Source organism: Geospiza fortis, unplaced genomic scaffold (assembly GCF_000277835.1).
Source record: "Geospiza fortis unplaced genomic scaffold, GeoFor_1.0 scaffold218, whole genome shotgun sequence".
NCBI classification, from domain to species: domain Eukaryota; kingdom Metazoa; phylum Chordata; class Aves; order Passeriformes; family Thraupidae; genus Geospiza; species Geospiza fortis.
This window is the reverse complement of record NW_005054524.1, coordinates 332268-355531: the sequence shown is the minus strand read 5'-3', so window position 1 is coordinate 355531 and position 23264 is coordinate 332268. Positions and strand designations below refer to the sequence as shown.

General features: G+C 48.9%; 1 protein-coding gene across 1 annotated transcript in view; it reads right to left on the bottom strand.

The window, feature by feature from the left end:
• Nucleotides 1-21353, bottom strand: part of LOC115948795 (acid-sensing ion channel 2-like) — a 36390-nt gene extending 15037 nt beyond the window's left edge. The window contains exon 1 of the mRNA XM_031063738.1: nucleotides 20556-21353. Within this exon, the coding sequence (XP_030919598.1) occupies nucleotides 20556-21119 (564 nt within the window). The 5' untranslated portion in view covers nucleotides 21120-21353. The remainder of the gene's footprint in view (nucleotides 1-20555) is intronic.
• Between the last annotated feature and the right edge of the window lie 1911 nt (nucleotides 21354-23264).

The following is a 23264-nucleotide window of genomic DNA, read 5'->3' as shown; positions in this document are numbered from 1 at the left end:
AAGGGTGCCAGCAGTACCAGCTCTGACGTCAGCACAAATGACTCTTAGCAGGGTCATCACTGCCCTGCTTCCAGTGGAGATTCTGAGGTCACAATTTAGGATTCAAAAGGGACAGGATGGACTCAGAGCAAACTCCCAGTGCTGCCACTAAAAGCAAGAGAAAGGAGGTTGAACTGCACATTCAGCACAAAGCTGGGCTGCCAGCCCCATCTTCATTAGCTAAATATCCACTAAGTCAACACATAGTGGGTCTTAATTAGTCCACATCTGGACCTTGGTTTGTCCTAAGAGCATTCCCACATCACTGATGCCAGAGCTCCAGCTCTCCTGCTCCCTCCCAAATCTTGCAGGGCAGCTGATTTGCAGTTGGAGCCTGGACCAAAACCCTGCCAGGCACGTTTGCTGCGGCTCCAGCTTTGCCGGGGATGTTTCTACACAGCTCTAATTAACAGCAGCAACAACCACTTTTGAGCCACGGAGGGAACCCCGGCGGGCAGAGTGAATGTTTCGCTAACTGCTCCCACAGCCTTGTCTCTCTAGGAAACCGGAGGGCAAACTTCCAAATCTCTTCCCTCTGCTGCAGCACATTCCAGCCCTGCGGGGGAGCCAGGCTTTGGAATGAGCACACAATGCATTTGCTCTCCCTTATTTATGGGATAACAGAGCAGGTGCTCTGTTTCATGAGACAACAATCAGAGTTCCCAGGTGGGTAAAACTGAGCCCAAGTAACTCATTTCTGCAGAGGAAATTTATTAATATACTTTTTAAAAGGTTTTCCCTTTGTCTCTGTTGTGAGTACTGGTCCGAATGAACTGAACTGATGCTGTCCCTCCCTTTTCTCCCCTGCTGCTCAGACAGCCCATAAATCAGAGAAAAAAATTTTATTCTTTTTAAGCAGCAGAGGAGAGACCACATTTCTGCTCCATTTTTGTGTGATGTCCAATACAACAGCATCCCAGGGGCTCCCAGATGGGATATGAATATGGATAAACAAAAACCCAGCCACATCTAATGCCTTGACTTCAGTCAGATTGGCCATTAACAGGATCCCAAGGTATTCTTACCCTCCCTTGCAGGGGAGAAATTGAGTAACACTCATGGGTGTCCTCAACATTAACATTAACCTGTAATTTTGGGAAGCTCAGACCAGAGAGTGTCTGCAGTTGGGGTGTCTTGTTTTGGGGCGATTCTCACTGCAGGCAGCTTGAACACCCTCAAGGGAAGCTGCTGCAGCCTCCACGTGGGATCTTCACCCAGCCCTGACCAGGGTTAAGGACTCATAGGATTTCCACCCCGATGGACTCAATATTCCTGTCTCCATGCAGACATAGACAGGGGCTGAGTTAAATGCATTCTGAGAACTCATAAGCTGGGTATTAAAATCTCAGGATCAGGAAACACAGAATTGATACTGTGTGACTCCAGGAACTGAGGGGAAAGAGCTTTCCAGGACATGGCTGTGTTTTCCAGGTTTCTCAGGCACCCCACCACTCTGCTTAACCCAGGTGAGAGGTGCCTGATTCCCACAATCCAGGTGTGCACCCAACCCATTCCTTCAGTCCAGGACAAGCTTGTCCATGGACTTCGAGAGGTCCTTGAACCCTCCTGCTCCTGGCAGCCACCTCACACAATCCCACCTTCAAGGGATGATCCTGGTTAAAACCCTGCTGGGCTCTTTATCCCCGTTACTTCAGAATTTTGTCCCTTCAAGAAATAATAACAATAAAAAAACCTTTCCAACTTCCAGCACCAAGTTATCCATGACCAATTTGTACCATTTGCTCCAAATCCAGCACCATGATTTGACTGAAATAGCTCAATTTCTCCACCCTGCAGTCATCATCCCCTTGATGGATTTCTCCAGAGTTATCCCAGTCCTTCACACAGCCTTTGCCAGACTCACTTAAACAAGCTCAATTCTCATAATCTCCCCTCTAGAACAGGTGCTTCTTTTCCTTAATCCTCCTCCCAGTCTTGTTCTGTACCTGTTCCAGGTTGGATTCAGCTGCTGTGGGATGAAGCCACTGCCTTTTCCAGCGGCATTAACACCTCCTGAGCTCCAGAAGAGCTTTGTAAAGAGCCTTGGCAAGGTACCATGAATTAAAGCAGACACTTAATTAAACCTCCCACTCCCAGTCAGGACCTCTGCCATATCATCCTGGTGATTTACACAACTGCACACAAATCCCCAGGTATTGTACTTGCAGGGAATGCCCCGATGAAGGCAGGAATGATGCACCTGACTCTGTGTTCTCAGAAGGCTCATTTATTACTTTATTATACTATATTGTATTAAAGAATACTATACTAAAGAACACAGAAAGGATACTTAATGAATGCTAAAAAGATAACAATGAAAACTCATGACTCTCTCCAGAGTCCTGACACAGCTTGTCCCTGATTGGCCAAAGAGTGAAAACAACTCCCAGCAGAATCCAATGAAACAATCACCTGTGGGTAAACAATCTCCAAGCACATTCCACATGAGCATAACACAGGAGAAGCAAATGAGATAGAATTGTTTTCCTTTTCTCTGAGGCTTCTCAGCTTCCCAGGAGAAAAATTCTCGGCAAAGGGATTTTTTCAGAGAATGTGAATGCTACAGCCAGGTGCAGAACACTGGAAGCACTGCCTGTATCCCCCAGGATCCATCTGCAAAACAAACAGGCAAGGATGGAGCATGGAGAAGGTCTTTGATCACTGATATTTGAGATCTGTGCTCCAAAATATTCTTTTTAGTGTTCCATGATCCCAGAATCATGGAATGGTTTGAGATGGAAGGGACTTTAAAGCTCTTCTCATTCCCACCCCCTACCATGGCAGGGACACCTTCCACTGTCCCAGGTGGCTCCAAGCCCTGTCCAACCTGGCTTTGGACACTTCCAGGGATGGGGAGTCCACAACCTCCTGGGAAAACTGTTCCAGCAGCTCCCTGCCTTCCAGGGATGGTCCAACCATTCCTTCCATTGCAGAGCCCACAGCCCCTGTGGGGGGAGGACAAAGCTTTGGCAGAATGGCCGAGGAGGAAAGGCTGAAGGTCAGGCAGTGGTTTCAGCAAGGCCTGGGAACCCCAGCTGGCAGGAGCAGCTCCAGGCTCTCACCTCTAAAATTCTTCCATAGATGTAACTCCACACCAACAGGAACCTCCCCTCTGGAGCTGAGCCCGAGCTGCTCCACGTGGCTCATGCTGGGGAATTTGGTTTCTGAAGAGGAAACCTTTTACACTCTGAAGTCTTAAATATTATTGTTCCGTTTTGAGTGTGGGTTAAACGAGGAAAACAGCGATACTTTTCTCACTGGCTCTTTTGCAGCTCTTCTACAGGCATATAAAAACAATAATGAGCCAGTCAAGCACTTTAAGCAGTCAGGCAATGATAAATGAGACCCACTAAAACCCTTCTGTCTTTGCCAAGGGCACTCTGGATTATACTTGAACCTGTTTTAACCTTAGCACTTAACCTTCTTTTTCACAAAGTTGCCTTTGCATGCAACAACCATGATGGAGCTCAAAATAAAAAGTCAAAGAAATGGTTTCCTGAGAGAAAAATGAATATTTGCTTTACAGTCAGGGCTGGGGTTTAAGTGTACTTTATGCACTTGCTAAACCTCAGAATTTTAAAGGAATGGGGATATAATTCCATGTTACTGGTAAGGGAGGGAGGAAAGGCATGAAATGCAGCATCAAAGTATTCTTTATGTCAGCTTGGCATGAAAAATGTGGAGAAAGAATATAGATAAGCATTATTTCCAGCAATCATAGAATCCCAGAAACACTGAGGTTGGAAAAGACCTGCAGGATCATCAAGTCCAACCCGTGCCTGATCCCCACCCTGTCCCCAGCCCAGAGCCCTGAGTGCCATGACCGGGAATTCCTTGGACACCTGCAGGGATGGGCACTCCGACCCTCCCTGGGCAGTGCCAAGGCCTGACCCCCCTTTCCATGGGGAAATTCCGGCTGTGCCCTCCCTGAGCTGCCCTGGCCCAGCCCGAGGCCGTTCCCTCTGCTCCTGTCCCTGTTCCCTGGAGCACAGCCCGACCCCCCCCGGCTGTCTCCTCCTGGCAGGAGCTGTGCAGAGCCACAAGGGCCCCCTGAGCCTCCTTTGCTCCAGGCTGAGCCCCTTCCCAGCTCCCTCAGCCCCTCCTGGTACCTGGAAGGAATGGGCTGGCCATGCCAGTGTGGCCCCTTGCAATGTCCTCTTCTGCTCCTGTTTGCCTCCCTGCATCTCCTCCCCATCCCCACCAGCCCAGGCACTGCTCCCAACCATTCCCCTTCCTCCAGCCCTTTCTCCCTCTCCAAGTGCACACTGGGAGGGCAGAAAACCCCAGCTTCTAGACACTCAGCTCAGGAACAGGACACCAACCTCTGCTGTGGGGATGTCCAGCTGGATCTCAGAATCAGGGAATTGTTAAGGTTAGAAAATACATCTGAGATCACCAAGTCCAACCCACAGCACCACCCCCATGGTCACTCTTAACCCTGTCCTCAAGTCCCACATCCATAATTTTTTGAACACTTCCAGGGGCAGTTGGTGAGTGCCCTGCCCTGCCTCAGTTCCAATGCTTAACAACCTTTCCTGTGAAGAAATTTTCCCAAATTTTCCCTAATATTCAATCTAAACCTCCCTTGGAGCTACTTGATGCTGTTTTATCTCTTGCCCTTGATATTTTAGGAATGTGAGATTCCCTGTGAGTAGCAAGGATCATATGCCTAAAACTGGGATTTACTGCATCACTGTTGCAATAACTGATACAAACTCATCATCTGCATCTTTGAACCATCATCATCTTTAACAATCAGGTGCCCACACCTTGACTGACAAACACCACAGGAGAATCCTGGTGCACACCAAAAAGCTGGAATACCACACAGCTGGATGTGCCTGGACTGAAAGAGGAGAGGAATTATTCCAAGTGAGAAGTACTGCAGGGAGATGGAGCTGCTCAGGCACAGCTCAGAGAAGGGGTGAACCAAAGGGTTTCTCAGCACTAAGACCACAGTGCTGGTTTCTGGTTTTGTTAGGTTTAATGAAAGTGTGTCTTTTTTGAAAGACAAGTGGGATTACAAGAACATACTTGACTCAGACACTTTTTTCTCTTCCTGACAGAAAAAAAAACCAAAAAAAAACATGGGAAGACCAGAATACACAAAGGACTCACAGTAACTGCGTTAACAACTGACAGCTCTTCCCCAGGTTTCAATATTACTTTGCAAATGAGGACTGTACCAACCTGCCTTATTTACAACAAAATTAATGCACACCATATTTCCCTGCCCCTAGTAACTGAACTGTCCTTGCCTGATCTCCAGAAATAGTTTGTCACACGAATTTACCTGTGGTAACTGTGCTGTAACACCTGGTGTTAGATGGGTTTGAAACATGGGAAGAAAATATGCTGCAATTAATTGTTCCAACAAACAGCCATGGGCACCCCCAGTGGAGGAGTGATTTAGGCTCAGAAATCCCCATCAACATTAACAACATTCCGAAGTGGAAGGGAGGTGATGCTTTACCTCAGGATGCTGTTCAGCCTGCAGGCACTTGCAGAAGCTCTCTGGGGTTTGCAGAGCTGCAGTAGCTGGGGGTGTTCAGGTACTCTTTGTACCTGATTTGCAAATGCAGTAAGAAAGGCTTTCAAAATGCTTTTTGAGTGAAGACATTTGTAGAAAAATTTGTTTGGTTTCAATTCCTTCCAACCAGGAATGATGGATTTTCTTGTGTCCATACAAAATCACAGCCCGCGTCATTCTCTGCAGCAGGTTAAAGCAATTCCCCTCCCTCAGTTAAAGTTTAATCAATTTTAATAATAAATGTTTAATGGCAAACATAAACTAGAAAAACAGCCCTTGTCCCAAGGAGATGGCAGTTTTATTACCAACCCAAAGAGAGGAGTGAGAGCCTTGGATTGAGCCTGGGGGGCTGTGGGGGGCTCCGAGCAGGGCAGGATTTCCCACCCAGGACCTGAGGAGTAGGATGCAGAGCTGAGGTCACTCCATTCATTCTGAGTCCTGCAGCACCGTGGGCCTCCTCCCAGTGCTGGGAATTATTCAGAATTTGAAACAGAAGAATGAATGAAGCTCGTGCTCATGAGGATTTTCTTTTCTAACCTCTCCGTGCTCTGTTCCTCAGGACCCCCACAGCAGCATCAGAAGGAACCAGGAGGAGCCGACCTGCACACCCAGGACCTGCCTTCACACCCACACCTCCCCTGGCATGGTTCCCTTTGCCCCATGGGGAGCACAGCTCTCTGCACCCTCGTTTGATCTTGCTTGTGCTGGGCTGCCAGAGAAGCGTGAGCTGTCTCATTATTGCCAGGCTGCTCCCTGAGAAAGTGGGGCACGTGTTTGTTGGCCAGCTGGTCCCTGTCAGACACTATGTAAAACACAAGCACTGACCCTGTTTTTCCTCTCTGGGCTCCAGTTTGGGTCTCTCCCAGCTGCCAGATTTTGTGAAACTCGTAGAAATCACATGGTTTTGAGACTTCTCCTCTTCTTTCAAATGAAGGAAAATTGCTGAAATTTTCTCTTATCAGGAAATAAACCTAAAACCATCTCCAGAAAGCTCAAAGGTCAGGCTGTCAGAAGCATCTTGCTCTGACTGCCCTTTGAAAGAGGGGACTCGTTTGAAAGCAGTAAATTAAATCCTCCTATTCAGGGAAAGCCAGACATGAATAAGTAACTCAGGGTTCCCCCCCACTAACTCAGATGACACCAGGGGTTGCCTCAAAGCCCCTATAAAATAGAACCTGGGTGCAATAGAACCTGCTGACCTACAAGACCAAGATGTAGAGGCAGCACATGGTGAAAAGTTCCCCAGCTCTGCATCACTTTTTCCACGACTTAATTCTGAACCAGATGATCCATTTAATGAGGCATCCCAGGGTTTCAGTGTTTTATTTTGCACTGAGATTTTTATTTTAATTAATTTCATGGAAAATATAAATGCTTTAAGACAAAAAGCTTTCATTTTTCACATGGAAAATCTCATCCCAGGAGACACTTAGACATTTTTCTGCACAAACACCATAGAAAAATCCTTTCCCTCTTGACCTGTTTTTCCCCAGAGAGATGCAGATGTACAGAGACATCATCACAAGGCTGACCTCTGAGGGTCTTTTTGTTCTACCACGAGATAATGAGGAGAGAATTCTTTTTGCAGGGATGGCTGCAGTTGTGGGGGCTAAGAAAGGGATCTCACCCTCATTAATGTCTTTAGGAGGCAAACTCCACTGGGGTTCTATAAACTGGGACTGCTTTGGCAGCCTGGAACTTGTCTCCTCCCACAGCTCATCCTGAGCTGCCACGTGCAGCCCAGCACCTCCTCTCTCCATGCCTGTCCTGGAATTACAGGGGGCCTTGCTGGGATTGGTGTGGATCAGCTCCAAACTCCTGCCATACCTGACAGAAACAAATCCATTTGTTATTCGTGTGCAAGTCACATGTATTTCAGGAGATGCTTCATCATAATTTAGCATTAGTTAATGGCTATTTAGAGTGATCCTGCAGCATCTGCAGAAGGGATGCTGGCTGCAGCATCTGAGACCAGGGTAGAGGATGAAAAATGCAGCTCAATTAACAAGGATCAATCTTAACATCCAGCACAGCAGCTCCTTCTCCCCAGCATGATCTCCACACCCTGGTCATGCTATCCATGGAAACTGCTCCCATCTTTTACATAAAGATTGGTTTAGATGGAAACGTTTGAGAAATGTCCACAGCAGCAGTTTTCCCAAAGCCTTATGGGAAAACTTGCCACTTTTCATTAAAAAAAAAAAATCCCCAAACAGTAAATGCTTCAAAGGAAGAAATTTATATATCAGGGTTGTGTGACTACTGTATCCCCCAGCAGCTCCTGAGCTGAAGAGGACACAACTTGTTATGTTCTGTGAGATCCTGATCCCTACCCCTAACCCTAATCCCAGCAGTATATCCAGAGAAAAATACCAGTATGATGAACAGAAACTGTACTTCTGAGCAGAATTCTCATTTACCTGTTCACAGAAACACCAAGAAATCAGGTGGTGAATGTCAGCTCCCATCCAAGGTCCCCTGCAGCTAAACCATCCTATAACAGATGGCTGTAATGGGATGGTCCAGCTAAATCATCCCATTACAGTCCCCCCCACCTCCCAAACCATAATTCCATCCCCCATTCAAGGTTGAACTGACACCTCTCTGACATCCTGGTTCAGCTTTCACAGGTTCCTCCATCACTGGAGAGCTGCTGAGGAGTTCACAGCTCTGCTGACACCACTTCACACATGACAGAGCCATGAGCTGCTCTCCCAAAGCCTTGCAGGAGGCCCTGGAAGGGATGGAGAGGCTTTCCTGGATGTCTCAGGAGTCACCGTCCATTTCAGTGCTAGGGAGCAGTGGAGGGTGGTGTTGGAAGTTTAGATAACCAAGGGTTAAGCTTCTATTAATTCCTCCCACTGCTCATTAACTCTCATCTGCAATTAATTTAGTCCTGCCTATGGCAACTGCAGTGATGTTTGCTGGGCTGTCATGGAGCAACTTCATGTGAATCCTGTCCTGCCCTGTCCTCCTGCTATTCCAGAGCTCCAGCTCATCATCCTCTCCTGAGCTGGGAGAAACCTCCTGTCCCAGAGCCCTTCAATTACCCCTCTCACAGTAACACAGCTGAATCACCCAGAGCATTTGCTGGGGTTTATTTATTCTCTTCTCCTGGCCCAAGATTAATGTCCCTCGAAACTTCAGGTGAACCAAAAGTTTGAATCCCTATTATGGGATGGGATTCACTGTTTGTTATGGGATTCAGCCCCTTTCATAAAGTGAAATTTTTGCACAACTCCTCCACTGCATAAGTGTGGGACTTCAGAGAGCCTGGAAAACATGAATGGAATGAGAAACCAAAAAATGTCTAAATGGGTTGCTTTGATTTTCTTCTTCCAATAATGACAAAACCTTTAAAAAGCAAAATAAGTTTTAATAATTTTTAATTTTAATTTCATTTTAAATTACTTTAATTTCATGCCCATCTCCATATTACATTTATATATTAGTCTTCATCATCACTGAAACAGCATCATGAAAACTCCATTTTATAGAGCAGATAAAACTTGTTCCCACTAAATTTCTAAAATTTTTGGACCTCCAGTGGTTTAGTTTGGGGGTTTGGGTTTTAGTTTGGGATTCTTTTCGTATAGGCAAGGTGGACAGACTCATCTCTATCAGTTTCCCTCAGGAAAGACTCCAATTCCCAAGAAACTCACACTGGAAGTGAGATCTTGACAACCTTTGGACTGACTGAAAGGGAAGCCTACAGACCTGGCATGAGACAAGAGCCTGAAATCCCCTTCTCGAGCAAGGTCAGACCAATATGGGGGAGCACCTGAGGAGGAGATGAAATTTGACTCAGTCTTTTTCACTTCTGATTTTCTTTTCAAATTTCAGTCTCTGAGGAAATCACGAAGCAGAACTAGCTCCTCTGACAGGAGCAGACAACTGAGCAGCTCCTCTTGCACATGAAAATCCCTGATGGCCCCATTCCCTTGGATGGGCTCCTCTGGGAAATCCAAGTGCAGATTAAACCTCCTTTCATCCATCTCACCCTGAGCAAATATATATGCATTTTCCATTACCCTTCACTCCTTCACTTCATGCTCCTTGCTTTAACACACAAGCTAAATCCTTCCTTCCATGGCACAACAGCAACAAATGATCAAAACAATTCAGCTTTTCTTCAAGTAATGGCATGTGCTTGGTTGTAAATATTCATGGCTGGGTGGAAATTGGTTCTTGATGGCCCTGAGCACACTGGTGTCAGTCGTGCTGAAATAACTCAGTCTCTTTTACCTCCAAGGGTGATTTTGTTTTCCTGGTGCAGGTCTCATACATTAATCCATGGCAGATGGAGTCAGACATGACCACGTCATCTACCTCATTTTCCCTCTTAGCTTGTTGAGCTTCTGATGCCTGAGAGGTTTCCTCACGGATTTCCATAGGTCAGGAGGTCCCAACAAGCTTCTAGAGGACCATTCTGTGGCACTCATCCCTCAACAAAGTCAACCTGTTTAAGGCTTCTCATCATGACCTCTCAGCAGATGCAGGTGTCAAAACAGACACTGACTTTCACAACCTTCACATTCAGCCACAGATTACCATTTCCTCCCTCTGGAAGATCTGAGTCCTCCCCACTCCCAGCCCTCTCATAGCTGTCATCACTTTCTAAGCAAGAAAGTTTTCCATGGGTCTGTTTTCCCAAAGAGCCCTTCCTATGGAATGCTGTAGGGTCTCATCAGCCCAGCAGGCAGAGTGGTTTTTGTATTTTTGAGTCCCATATAGAGCTGGTGTAGCTGTGGCAGCAACTCAGTCACCTGACACCCTGCGCACACCCCCCCTTATCGCAGTAGCTTATCACCTTCATTGCCCTCACCCTGACCACGCCAATGGATGTGCAGAACTCTGCTGCATGGCCAGCCTGAGCCTGGATGGCACTCCAGGCATAAATCCTGTGACAAATGCCTTTGGGAAGGCATAGGAGGTGTCCCCCTGGTTTTTTAAGTTTTTCTAAGCCTTCTGATGTTTACATTCTTGTAACAAACTTTCTCATGCACTTTATGTAAATAATTATTGTTTTGCATTATTTTATGAAGGAGGAGAAATTTGATGGACTGCTGGTTTGTCCAGTGTCATTGGAGAGGTGGCACTGTCACCCTCCAATCCACTGTCACTTTTGGAAATCTATAAATGTTGGAGTCAGAAATTAAACTTCCTTCTTTTTTACCTTGGAGAGCTGCATGTCCACGTAGTTTCATTTTGTGTCCTGTAGTGACAGGAGGAACTCCAGACCCTGCCAGAGGAGATGGAGATGCTGAGCATGACCGCCCCATCCTGCTGCTCCTCGGGAGCTGCCAGACACATTTTTTGTCAGCAGGAGCTTAGTGATGGATCTGAGGTTTTTTTTGTTTGTTTGTTTGTTTTTTTCATGGAATCACCACTGTCTGCTTCTAAAGCAAATAGGGATAGTTTCAGAAAATGGGAAAAGACAGGGGTTTGCTCAGAGAAACTGTGGTGGACTCATTATGGAATCAGAGCTGTGAATGCCTCAATGCCCAGTGCAGACAGAGCTGTCAACAACTCTGCATTTTAGACCAATTTTTGTCCTTAGGTCAATAATGCAAACTCGTGCACAGAGTTCACAGAGAGGAAGGTGATCATCTTCTCAAACTGTCTTTCATTTCTCAGGAAGGCTGACGGTGAACTGAGCACAAGAGCAGATCAGAGATGGGCAGAGCTGCTCAGGGTTAGAGCTGTGGTTTCCATCACTGTTGGTGATGAACAGTAGGATTGAGGCTGCCCTCAGCAAGCTCGATGACACCAGGTTGTGTGACATGCTGAAAGGAAGGGATGGGATCCAACAGGACCTGGATAGACTGGAGAACTGGAAATGTGTGACCCTCACAAAGTCCATCAAGGCCAAGTGCAAGGTCCTGCAAGGCTGTTTGGCCTGGAGAAGAGAAGCTCTGGAGAGACTGATCTCCTTTAGAGCCCCTGCCAGAGCCCAAAGGGGTCCAAGAGAGATGGAGGAAAAGGGCATGTAGGGACAGGACAAAGGAGAATGGCTTTAAACTGAAGAAGGGCAGATTTGGATAAGATATTAGGAGAACATGCTTCCCTGGGAGGGTGGGGAGGCCCCAGCACAAGATGCCCAAAGAAGCTGCGGCTGCCCCTGGATCTCTGGAAGTGTCCAAGGCCAGGCTGAATGGGGCTTGGAGCAGTCTGGGATAGTGGAAGGTGCCCATAGTGGAGAGCGGAACTGGATGATTTAAAGGTCCCTTCCAACCCAAACCATTCCAGGGTTCTATGTTTCTATGAAAAAATTAGATGCTCCAAAAATAGCAAAAGGATTTAAGACCCAGTAGGTCTGCACCTGCTTTCTGTTATAGAATCATAATTCACCTTGGAAGGCCAGAGGCCCTCACTGAAGTCAGACCTGTTTTCTTTTTTTTTATCAAGTGAAAATTTTTCCTGTTTAACTTCATGACAACTGATTTAGATTTTTTACCCATTTCTGTCCGTGGGGATCATGGACCTGGTAGTCAGAACCTCTCAGGGAGGGTTTAGATTAAACCCACAGCAGTCATAACATGATTTTTCCCAGGGCATCACTGCATTTGGTCAAATAAACACTAAGATTCCTCAAGAGGGGACATCTGGGAGGTTGTTTATTATCTGCCAAGAAAACTCCAAGGGGCACTTGCATGGAGGGGTATGGATAAGCTCTGTTGCTCTACTTTACCTCTCCAGCTGGAAACCATGCTGGGGTTTTTATATATTCCTTGTCTTTCCTGGCCTTTACTTCTAGCTTTGAACATGACTAGACTAAGTCTGGTTTCTGTAGAGAAAGCACAAGTACACGTGAAACCTTCCTGTGGTTTCACCCTCCACCCACTGCAGACAGAAAACTGTACCCAGGAGAACTCACACAAGGCCAGTTGTCAGGGAGACCCTGTGACATGAACTGTGTTAGTCACAGAGAGCCAGGGGCAAAGGAGGCACCAGGACACTGTGCCAGATGATTATCAGATTTGCTCTCTGTTGTTGACAACCTTGGCTCTCCACTGCTTTGGGCACTTCAGTTCTCAGTGTCTGTCCAGGAGAAATGAGCTGAAGCACAAGAAGCTGCACTCAGAGATACTTCCAACACTAAGAAAAGCCTCACATAATTCCCAGGACAATTCTGATAAACCCTGGCAGCCCTCAAACATCTCCTCTATCCTTGGAACTCCAATGCCACCCCCCTTGCTCAGCAGTTCTTCCCCATCCCAAGGGCGGATTTGCATTTTGCTCCAGCTGCTATTTGGAGTGCAAATCCCTGGGCAGGTGGGGTGTGGAGGACGGAGGAGCTCTCATTTGGACTCCTGATAAATAACTCTAACAAATGGGAATCACTCAGGAGTGAGGAGTGGCTCTTGCTCTCCTCCAAACCAAGTGCCAGCTGCTCTAGCAAGGGAAGCTGAGCCCACATCTGGCTCTTACACACACAGATTCTTTGTCCTTCCTCTCCCAGGGCCCTCCCCATGCCTCATCTCCCTCATCATCCATCCCCCTCTGCTCTCCAGCTGGCTCCGACACTTTGGCTCTTCCTGACACTTCCCACTTGTTTAAATTATTCCCATCCCAAAGCCTGAGTGAGGGAGGGCAGCACGCCTGGCTACGAAACAGCTCAAAACACATCCAAACACAGCCTTTTCAAAGATCCTTAAGGAGGATTGTCACTGTTCTGGTCAGGTCTGCAGTCAGATCAGCATCCCAAATGTGGAGCACCAATGCCCCAAGTTAACAACCTACAGCCCATTTCTGCAGTTTCTCTCCTTTGGAGTTGTTTCACCCAGTATTTATACTTACAGTAAGGACTGGGAGAAAAACACTCTAAGGGAAAAACAGGTTTAAATTTAAAGGTATAAGGTAAATTTATTATTAACACAGTCAGAGGAGGATAATGAGAAGTAAAATAAGCCCCTAAAACACCTTTTTTTCCCCCAGCCCCTCCCTCCTTCCCACTGACAGCACAAGGAGACAGGGCATGGGGGTTTGGTCAGTTCAGCACTCCAGATCTTTTTCTGTTCATTTAGGGAGAGGAGTATTTTTTTCTGCTATGCCATGGGGTCCCTCCCACGGGCAAACAGTCTTCCCAAAACTGTTGTGGCATGGGTCACTCATCCACAAGGTGCAGTCCTCTAAAGACAGGCTGCTCTAGTTTGGAAGCAAGGGTTCTCTCTCCCTCTAGACAGAGGGAGAACCCTCTCTCTGCATTTGGGTCTCCCACTGTATCATAGCTTTCTCCAGCATCCACCCACTCTGGTATGACCACTTCTCTCACAGGCTGTGAGTGAATTTCTGCATCCCCGTGGACCTCATGCATGGCAAGGGAGAGAGCCTGCTTCACCACAGTCCTCACCACAGCCTGCAGAGGAATCTCAGCTCCAGCACTTGGAGCACTTCCTCCCCCTCTTTTTCCACTGACCTTGGTGCCACCATGTTTTTTCCCTCACATGTCCTCACTTCCTCCTCTTCTCTGACTAGAAGAAAAGCTGCTGCCCTGTCCCAGATTGCAAGGCAATGTGTATTCTATTGCCATCTGTCAGAGGTGGGGCAGTTATCTGCTGTTAATTGAGCAGTTTTCTTTATCTCTTCCACAACCAATCCTCCCTCCAGGGAGACATCTGCTGATAAGAGGCTATTGAATGTCACTGCATGGCTAATAAGAACTAGAGCATCCCATTGCTCCGCCCAGAGGGAGGAGCCAAGCATTCCTCCCTGGATATAATCTAAGTTTTTGGGACACTAGAACAGCCTTTCCACTGGATTCCCAGAGGAAGAGCTGCTTCTTCCACTGGATCTTCAGAGGAAAACTACACCTTTCTCCAGGATCCCTGCTCCAGCAGAACCACCCCTGACACTGCAGGAGGGCTGAGCCACAATTCCAATGGGACTGCTCCCAACACCCTGCCCCACAGGGTGTCAGGCTGTGTTCTGACTCTGTCAGTGCTGGTTTGTATTACTGCATTATTTATTTTATTTTATTTTATTTCTATTTTCTTCCCTAATAAAGAACTGCTATTCATGCTCCCATATCCTTCCCTGAGAGCCTTTTCATTTCAAAATTATAGCAATTCAGAGGGAGGGTTTACATTTTCCATTTCAGGGGAAGCTCCTGCCTTCCTTAGCAGACACCTGGCTTTCCAAACCAAGACATGCCCATAGGTACCACTGCCAACAAGTTCTACCAATTCAAAGATATTGCAAAATCCTGCAGCACTGAGACGTTGATCTTGTCAAGGTTCTGCCTTGGGAATTGCTCATTGTGCTTTCCCTGCTGGCCCTGTGGCCCCACCTCTACCACACGGGTGCTAATTAACGCCTCTGCTCATGCAGGGCACTGCCAAGGGGAAGCTGCCCCCACTGCTCCTGCCCTTCTGCCTGGCACAGCTGGCAAGGGGCAGCCAGGCAGGGGAGGCTCACCTCTGGGATGGCCCCAGCAGCACTGCCAGGACACCCCTGGGAAAAACAGCGGATGCTGTTTTTTACTTTCTTCTTAAATATGTCATCACAGAGGTGTTACCAACCTCTCTAACTGGGCCAGCAGCATGTCCTTCTTCAGAGCCATCAGAGACTGGCTCTGTCAGCCATGGTGAAAGTTTCTATCAGCTTCTCTAATAAAGAACTGCTATTCATGCTCCCATATCCTTCCCTGAGAGCCTTTTCATTTCAAAATTATAGCAATTCAGAGGGAGGGTTTACATTTTCCATTTCAGGGGAAGCTCCTGCCTTCCTTAGCAGACACCTGGCTTTCCAAACCAAGACATGCCCATAGGTACCACTGCCAACAAGTTCTACCAATTCAAAGATATTGCAAAATCCTGCAGCACTGAGACGTTGATCTTGTCAAGGTTCTGCCTTGGGAATTGCTCATTGTGCTTTCCCTGCTGGCCCCGTGGCCCCACCTCTACCACACGGGTGCTAATTAACGCCTCTGCTCATGCAGGGCACTGCCAAGGGGAAGCTGCCCCCACTGCTCCTGCCCTTCTGCCTGGCACAGCTGGCAAGGGGCAGCCAGGCAGGGGAGGCTCACCTCTGGGATGGCCCCAGCAGCACTGCCAGGACACCCCTGGGAAAAACAGCGGATGCTGTTTTTTACTTTCTTCTTAAATATGTCATCACAGAGGTGTTACCAACCTCTCTAACTGGGCCAGCAGCATGTCCTTCTTCAGAGCCATCAGAGACTGGCTCTGTCAGCCATGGTGAAAGTTTCTATCAGCTTCTCACAGAAGCCACCCCTGTGCCCCCCCGCTATGAAAAACCAGGCTGTGCCAAACCAACACATAGTATTAAAGGATTTAAAACTGGATTTGCCGTGAAAAGGCCCCACTGAAGCTCCAGAGCTTTCATTAGATTTTAACTCTATTGACCATTCCAACCCAGGAATGGTTTTTCATGAGCATTGATCCCAACTGGCATCCAACCATGAAACTTCCTTCAAAATATAAAATATTATCCTACCATTTTTTAATAAATAAAGGAAATATAAACCCCATCAGTGTAACAGGGAACTACCACACCCATAAATCCATACAGGACAGAGAGATTCAATCCAATAAACCACTGGGCGGAACAAGGGTCTGCATTTCCAAGGGCAGGGTTTGCTAGATACCTGAGCCAGGAGCAATCCACCTCCCTTTAGACACCCAATGAGATACCACCAGCAGCAAAATTATAACCCTGCACTCCCTCAGTGCTTGTGGCCACACCCAGACCCTCAACAGTATCTGCAAAATTGAGATATTCCAGTGCAGACTGAATTTCCTACACAATTTCCTACTGGAAGAACAGCCTATTTGTGTAAAAGTTATCACTGAATTGCACATCCCATTATTGCACATTTCAGAACGGCAGATCTCATTATGGCATCTCAGACTGTGGAGCAAACTTTGGGAAAAGTTGTGACTCTCCAGAAAAATTGGTAAATAAGAAATGTAATGTTTTTCTGAATCAAGTATGCACTATCCTGCCTTTTTTTCCTTGAAAAAAGTGAAAGTTGTATAACAGATGAGAATGGACTAGCTAGTCTAAAAAGCCAAAGCTAGATAGATATACTAGAAGGAAGGGCAGAAAAAATATGTATCGAGAAAGCCAGATAGATTGACAGAAACTCGTGTCTTAAAATAGCTATATTCACATGAGATACACTTCATTATGTGGACCCTGTAGGTCAGAAGAATGTGTATTGAAAATAAATGAGTTCTATCCTTCAATTGTCATGGCCACTGGCAATAAATAGACACCTGATGAGGCAGAGCAGGCACGAGGGAAAAGTTTGTGCTAGCTGGAATGACTGGACGTGTAAGGAAGCACAGCCCAACACTGCACTTAGTAAACAGAACACGGTACCACCCCAGACACCCAGAGCACACACCCAGAACAGCCCCCAGAGCCACAGCCAGGCTGTGTTGGGCAGGGCTGTGCTGCTGGGGAGCGTTTCTCAGCAAGGGGGGACTGAGGGATCCCATTCTTCTGCTGCTCATATTCCCAATATCCACTCCCAGGCCATCCCATCTCTCACTCCGTGTTTGCCCCATGCCCTGAAAGGGTTTTCAGAGGTTTTCTCCCCGTTGCCCCCCACATTTGCTGGGCCCCACACAAAATCCTCCTGCCAGTGTCCCCTGTGACTGCCCAGCATCATCCCAGGCTGGAACAGTGAAAGCCACCCCAGTACCCTGGGAAAGAGGCTTTGCTCCACACACCCACAGGGACTCCCAGAACATCACACTGCTGTGGCGAGGGCTGATGAGCCCAAGCTGTGCCAGGCTCAGCAGCAGTGGGATGAAGACCTTGATGTTACATGGAGCAGCAGGAGCACAGCTCCTCCAGGAAATGCCATCTGCGAGGTCAGCTCCAACCAGAACCTCCTGGGGGGAGCAATGCAGAAAACAAGGGGGGGATTTCCTTGACTGCTGCTCTCAGGCTTTCCTCCTCCACATACTCCAAGGGAATAGCTTTGCTAAAGCATGTTCTGCCAATTTTCTCTTCTTCACTGGCTTTGCCTATAGCAGAGCTCTGCATTATCTTCTCTGCTGTTCTGTGTATGGCAATGCTAGCGCAGGATAAGCACATCCTGCTAAGACCAGGCTGTTCCCTTTGGGGTATTTCTGAAAAAAAGCTGTGGGTACTCACTCCAGTGAGCAGACCTTAACATGGGAAATGCTGTCTGAGAGGTATTGTAGGGAAAACACAGCTCAAGTCCTGTTATTAAAGCAGTGTCAGAGGACTGAAACAGGGCAGTGGAGGAGGAAGGAGGACAAAGTCAAGTGTTTTCAAAGTGCCAAGATGCTGCCGTTTCAGCTCCTGCTCTCCATGCAGCAGCAGCAGCAGCAACAACAGCACTGTGGGTTTTATTCAGGGACACCCTGCACACAAACCCCCCACGCACCAGAGGGCAGAGCTGACCAGAGGCAGCACAGCACGGACTCCCCCAGCAGCACCTTATTGCAGAGCTCCAGTTTGGTGCAGCCCTCTGCTGCAAAGCTCCTGCCTCCTCTGCTCCCAGCTGCCAGAATCTGGGCAGTGTATATAAAACCCTTGTAGTTCTTCACCCTGATGACATATTGCAGAACTGCCCTGGGATTTACACCCTGTTTCCCTTCAGGAAACAAATCAGGCTCCAGTGATGACTCTTCTCCAGCGGGTGCTGCAGCAGGATGGATGTGCTGTCACTGAGCCCGTGTGCAGCTGCAACAGGTTGGTGGTTATTAAATGCAAAATTCATCCAGGACATGAGGCTCTGATTCAGCCTGGAGGCAGCTCACAGACCTTTACAGCATTCTCCCTGTGGAAACACCTACTCATCCTTCAAACACTTTCCCCTGCCTTTTATCTGAGAGGTAAAATCTGGAAGAAAAACAAGGTTGTTGTGTCCCTGTTGAGTGCTACTTCCTGGATTTCCATAACCTGGGGGATTACCTGGAGTCAGTGAGATGGAAGCCCTGCCTCTATGAGAGACAATGTTGTCTTCTGGCTCAGGTAGGAGCTGCTTTGCAGAATGGGCTGAAGTATTGCACTCAATCTCTCACTTTGACAAGGACAAGTGCTGTCAGTCCATAATATCTTGTCTCTTTCTAGCTTGCCCTGATCTGTTTTAGCAGAGCATTTATTTGGCAGACAGGGAATGTTTGTCTTTCTGGAAACTACCGTATTCCCCATGAGAAAAAAAAAATTAAAATCATTGTTTCAGAAGCAAGTATCTCAAAAACTCAATAGCTAGGGGTGACACCCTGCTGGGTCCCAGGGGGGCTGCCAAGAGCTCCTGTCTTCTGCTTTTCAAAGTTCTTTTTTAAGCCCTGCAGGTGCTTTGAAAATGCTGGTTTGTCCCTGGCTTTGAGGTTTTTGCTTTTGGCTAGTTCTTATTTCATTCTTGGCAAGTCCACAGGCAGAATAGCTCCCACTCCCCACACTTTGCTACAGTCAAGAGAGGTCTGTCCATTCTCCTGGGTTCTGACCTCACTTCCCAGCTCTTCTGCCCCCTGGACTTTTGGATCTGTTTCTGCTTTTTTATCCCATTCTCCAGACCTGCTCACACATGGCTTCTCTTTAGTAAGCTCCTCTCCTTGGAACTTGGCTAACACCTTCCTACAGCTTGGATGACCCAACCCCTGCCCAGACCTGCCCAGGGAGCAGAAATAAGGGAATAGTTTGCCTGAATAGCCAGTTTGAAATAGACACACATCGGAGCTATGCACAGGTAATAGCTGAAGTGTACAATTCTATGTTCCTGCTCCGAGGTGTAAAGAGAGCACAGCCTAGGAGATGGCAATGACTTTGGTGCTGGAGTCAGTTGGACTCATTTGTTAAGAGATCCAAAGCAGCACAGATAGAAAATATTCCACTCTCCCAAAACCAGACAAAGATTCTGCTCATGAGCCAGGGGATCACAAACCCTGCCCAGGACCTGCTCTCTGCAGGACACACCATAACTAGCAGAACAACCAGCAGAACTCCCAAGAAATAACCACCTGAAACCTGTAACATTCCTGACTCCAGAATCACAGAGACAAGGCACTGTCCAGCATGGCCTGAGAGCACAGTGGGACTTAGCCCAGAGCCCAGCACACCCCAGCCCAGCCAGGATGGGGCTCAGCCCCCTCTGCAGCCCCTGCCCAGTCCGCTCACCTGCCCCAGTGGCACAGAGGGGCATCACTTCAGCCAGGCAACCTCCTAGTAATTTTTATTTTACACTGACACATTTACCACCACAGCACCCAGGCCAGCCTGCACGGCCATCAGGGTACCAGCCAGAAGCTGGAAACTCAGCAGCAGCTACTTCCCTCAGCATGCTCAAGCACCCGGCTCGCTCCACCTCCCCCACCCCCACTTAGAGCAGACCAGGATCAGAGCTCAGCCTCTCAGTTGCTTTTCCTCTCCTTCTCTTTCCCCTCCTTTCATCTAACACAGAACAGGAAGGACACAGCACCAGGCAGGTACCCAGCTGCTACCCACACTCTGCAGCAAACCAGAATTTATGAGCCATGAACACCTGGAAAAAGAAGAAAAATTTCCCCTTCTACAGTTCCAGTAACACTGCAAACACCTGGAGAGACACAGTTGGACACTGCTCAGACCAGCCCCGAGCACCTGCCCTTCTTGTTGGCTCTGTCCAGCCCTCTCTGCTTCCTTCAGCTGGCTGACATCCACTGGCCATGCCAAGAGACCCTCAGGCCCCCTGTGATGCTCAGCAGCATCCATCTGACCCTGAGCAAACACTGGGAGCCATGGGCCTTACTCAGCAGGGAGGCTGGACCTGCTACAAACCCTTTGCAGGTCTGGCCCCATAAAACCCCCATTAGGACTCCAACAAACAAACTTCAGCTCAACAGGCTTCCTCCTGCTCCTCCTCTGCCATGCCAGAGCCTGGCAGCCACTGTCTCACCACACTGGACCCACACAGCTTGGCCAGGGACCTCCAGGGCTGTCCTGGTCCTGCAACACCACGGTCCACATGCTGAGAGAAGAGAAAAGCAGAGTGTCTGCTCATACTCACAGTTTTGAAGTCCTTGTGGTTGCACTCCTGGCCCCTGAACTTGCAGTACAGCATCATATCCTTCAGGTCGTGGCCAACCCGTGCCAGGAACTCTTGCATGCTGAAAACTTTGGGTTTATACTGCTTAAAGTTGGCCTTTTCTTGGAGGGTGGCTAAGACAGCAGGGTCAGCCAGGTGAGGGTTGGGGATCTGCAGGTTGACATCCAGCAGAGCCAGGAGCTCCCCAGCATGGTACAGGTCGTTGGTGGTGAGCCGGGAGAAGCGGAACTCGTTGAGGTTACAGATGGTGACAGCAGGAAACACCAGGCTGTTCGCCACCACCTCGTCCACTTTGGTCACGTGCTGGTAGGAGAAATAAAAAGCCACCCTGTCCGAGCTCTCCACCAGGAGCAGACCTAGCGAGCCCACAAAGGCCAAGGTCCAAAGCAGGCGCCGGATGGTGACCGGCCCATAGACGAAGACGTGACGGATCCCGTGGAGCGTGGTGGTGTTGGCAAAAATCTGGATGCTGGAAGGCTGCAGGCTGCCCATGCTGCCCTCGCTGGTGCTGTCCTTCAGATCCATAGTTCATTTAAATCCTGGTCCTGCTTTTTGGGTCAGTCTGGAGCCAGAACTGGGATCTGGATCTCTCCCCTCTCCTCTCCAAAGTAATTAAACCCTTTCAGAGGCAGGCGAGGGAAGCAGAGTGAGCCCAGCTGCCGTGAGTTTATCCCACGAGCTCAGCAGTAGCTTCGTCGGGGTAAATATTTATATAAAATCCATTCAAACTCTTGCTCTTGATTTCCTCGGCGCGATAAGGAGGGTTGGTTTTATTTAGGGAGACACCAAGGTGATGTGGAAGAGATGTGGGTGGGCAGCGAAAGCTGAGCCAATGGCAATAAAGTCCTCCCCCTGCACACACACGCACAAGCACACACGCGCCGAGGGGAGCTGAGATTAAGCGAGCGAGCCTAAAACAAGCGGAGGCAGCTTCTAGGCTGTTAACTAGTGCGGAAAGCTGAGCATGCTGCTTCCCGCATATCTTCAGCCCGACCGGGAGATGCTCCCCGAGCTCCGGGGATGCGGCTGCAGGATTCAGGCTTCTCTCCTCCTCCCCACCTCTCCATTTTGGGCAGAAAACACCACCCCGAAAACCCAGCCTGTGCTGTCGGTGTGATTTGCAAGGGAAAGGTGGGCAGCTAATTCAGAGGGAGAAATAGGAGAGCAAAAGGGGGAGGGGAAAGGAAAGGCTAAAAAATAAAAGGAAAGGCTGAAAAATAAAAGAAGGGGACTGCTGCTCAGCTGCACGCACGCACGCACGCAGACTGGAAAGAGGTGCATTAACCCGCTTCTCTTTCACACGGCAGCTCCGAGCAAAACCCAGCCAGGGCAAGAGCCGGGCAGCGGCGGGGCTGGAGCGTCTCTGCTCTCTGCTATGTCTGCTCTGCTCTGGTCTGCCTCAGAGCTACCTCAGAGCTACCTCAGAGCTGCCTCAGAACCGCCTCAGAGCTGTCTCAGAGCTCCTCTGCCCTGCAGGACTCTCGGGGAGAAGCGCTGGGAGCCGTGCGGCGTACAGCAGGGCCGGGCCGGGCCGGGCCGGGCCGGGCCGGGCCGGGCAGGGTGAGGGACCGAGCCTCGCAGCTCCAGCCGGGGCCGTCCGGCCCTGGCTGTGCCTCGGCGAGGCCGGGGCTATGCCCAGCAGCTCCTGAGCTCCTGGCTCGGCCCCCGGAGGATCTCCAGATGTTCCATGTGCCCCGAAGGCAGCTGTGACGGATGTGTTTGGGGAAGGCGCTCCCAGATGTGCATGCAGCCGGGAGGCTGGGAAGGAGGGGGTGGAGGGGAGGAAAACTGGATTTTCTACCCAGGAGATGCTGCAGATGCGTGACGATGCCTCGGTGCATGCGTGGTGCGACTGCAGAAGTGCGAACGAGGGGGATCCACACCAGAGGTGTGAGGGGCTGGGTCTGAGCAGGGTCGGAGTAACTCCCTCCCACATCGGCTCCATGAACAGCAGGGGCTTTGCTCGCCTTTTTTCAGATCCAGAACGAAGCCCCAAGATTTCTGTCTCTGTACAGCACCCAGCCCTACAGCAGGTGAGGGTCCCCGAGCATGGAAGCGCCCAGAACGTGACTTTCCCAGTTGGAATGAGGTGGGAGCAGAGGGTTGAAGCACAGGCAGAGCCTGTCAGGGTCTGCAGGGCAATGCCTCACGACTCTCAGCCGCCTTTAAAGATTAAATGAGCCCAGTTTCTGAATTTATAACCCTGAGTGCAGTTACCATGACAACAGACCATTTGCACCATTTGGCCCCTTCACCTTTCAGGTGCTTGACTTCACTGATGGACCCCCAAGACCCTTGTCCCTGGGCCGTCAGCCACCCTGTCCTCCTCCTGACGGTTTTCACCGAGAGATGAGATAATTTCAGCTTTGCTGTCTCCACATTTGGCCTTGGCAGCCAAAGGTGAGGGGAGTTGTGGCATCCCCCAGCATGGATATTCCTGTGGGAATATCTCTCAGTCTCAGCTACCCATACCCTGCTACAACACTACTTTCTCCATTTTACACCAGGGAATCTGAGGCAAAGAGGGGACAAAGGACTTGGGAGCCCCGACGTGGTTTTCCCAGGAGAACTTTTTGTATCAGGTGGTTGCCCTGAAGCCTCCTTCCATAGCCAGAAGGCTCCAGCACTCTGTTGTCATGAATGGCTGGGGTGCAGAGGAAGCAGGAGCTG